Source organism: Buceros rhinoceros, unplaced genomic scaffold (genome assembly GCF_000710305.1).
Source record: "Buceros rhinoceros silvestris isolate BGI_N320 unplaced genomic scaffold, ASM71030v1 scaffold34200, whole genome shotgun sequence".
Lineage (NCBI taxonomy): Eukaryota > Metazoa > Chordata > Aves > Bucerotiformes > Bucerotidae > Buceros > Buceros rhinoceros.
This window is the reverse complement of record NW_010391899.1, coordinates 11,248-12,638: the sequence shown is the minus strand read 5'-3', so window position 1 is coordinate 12,638 and position 1,391 is coordinate 11,248. Positions and strand designations below refer to the sequence as shown.

General features: G+C 51.0%; 1 protein-coding gene across 1 annotated transcript in view; it reads right to left on the bottom strand.

Moving 5' to 3' along the window:
• ACSF2 (acyl-CoA synthetase family member 2) overlaps positions 1 to 1,391 on the bottom strand; it is a gene marked incomplete at its 5' end in the record, with an annotated part of 9,457 nt that overhangs the window by 512 nt on the left and 7,554 nt on the right. Inside the window, one exon of the mRNA XM_010143417.1 lies at positions 772 to 863. Coding sequence (XP_010141719.1) covers positions 772 to 863 — 92 coding nt within the window. The remainder of the gene's footprint in view (positions 1 to 771; positions 864 to 1,391) is intronic.

Genomic DNA, 1,391 nt, shown 5'->3' with positions numbered 1-1,391 from the left:
GCAGGACAAACCCTCCCATCGGTCATCACCACCATAAAACCAAAAGCCCTTCCTCCTGCCTTGCACAGAGCAGCCCTTTTGGGAGAGAGCAGATCACGTTTTCACCTGTTGTGTCCTAGGAGCACAGAGCAGAGGAGCGGGGTAATACACAGGCTTTGCTGGGGAACCAGATGAGACAGGAACATTTTTCACATGGCAGAGCTCATTAGGAATCTGCTTATACATTTCTTTATGTTCCAGCACCATCTCCTCTCCAAGCTGTTATTGCCTCAAAAGGGCTGGTGGTTTCCTCATTTCAGCTCAGCTGCTTCCGAGGCTGTCTGGGACAAGAGCGAAAGCTCCCACACACCTTGTCACACCCTCTCCAGCGCTTAGATGAATGACTTCAGAAACAGGCAGGATACTTCAGGTCAGAGAAATCAGAGTAGCTCTGCTTTAGGGACTGCACCAGCCCAAAGCATGCAAAGCATCTGCTGCCACACGGTGGTGGCTGGTGAGATGGGGGTTGAGCAGAACCAGGCTTCCCAGCTCCCCGATCTAGCAGATAAATCAGAACGACCTGCTTAAAGATGAAAGAAATCTTAAAAACACGTAATTCTTGAAAGAAACCCTAAGGGAAGGAAACGTAATATCAAATTAACAATGAAACACAAGGCTCATACACCTGAACTCTTCCCTCCAGAAGAGTGATTTGCTTACAAAGCTTAATACAGCAGGGAACCAGTAATACCCATTTTCTCAGGATTTTTCTACTTGCGCTGTCAGACTTACCTCCCCGGAGACTTGACAGGTCGTAGGAATCAAAGTCCGGCTGGGAGAGCATGTCTATGTACATGGTCGGCGTGGCGATTACAAAGCAGCACCTTCAGGAAGGGGAGAGAAAGGGCAAAGCTGCAGAGCTGGAAGGGCAGGCAGCCCCCGCTCAGCACCCCGTCCTGGCCCGTGCCATCCCTCCCCATCCCATCACGCGTGGGGCCACGAAGCAACAGCACGGAGGCAAGCACAGCAGACACGCTCTTCATCCATGCATGTACACACGGGTACGTATAAAAATATACGTCAGTGTCTATGTATGTGTGTGCTATGCAGGCACAACAATGGCTCTTTCGATTTACAAGCCACACACGAAGAACAAGCTGGAAACGCCACCACCCCAGCAGCAGAGCTGGACTGGGAGGAGTGGGGAGCACGGTTAGGTGTAAGAACACACTAGCCATTGCAAACCAGACAGCGCTATGCTTTCCAGCCAAAGCTCTGCAGCAACCTCAAGGTTCCCTTAATTCTGGAAAAAGAGAAGTGTGACAAATTCCCAAGCGCAGCTGAAGAGGCAGGGTTCAGGCTCCTGAAGTGCCTACGCAAATACGGGCACCAGCAAACCTCCCTCAGCCATC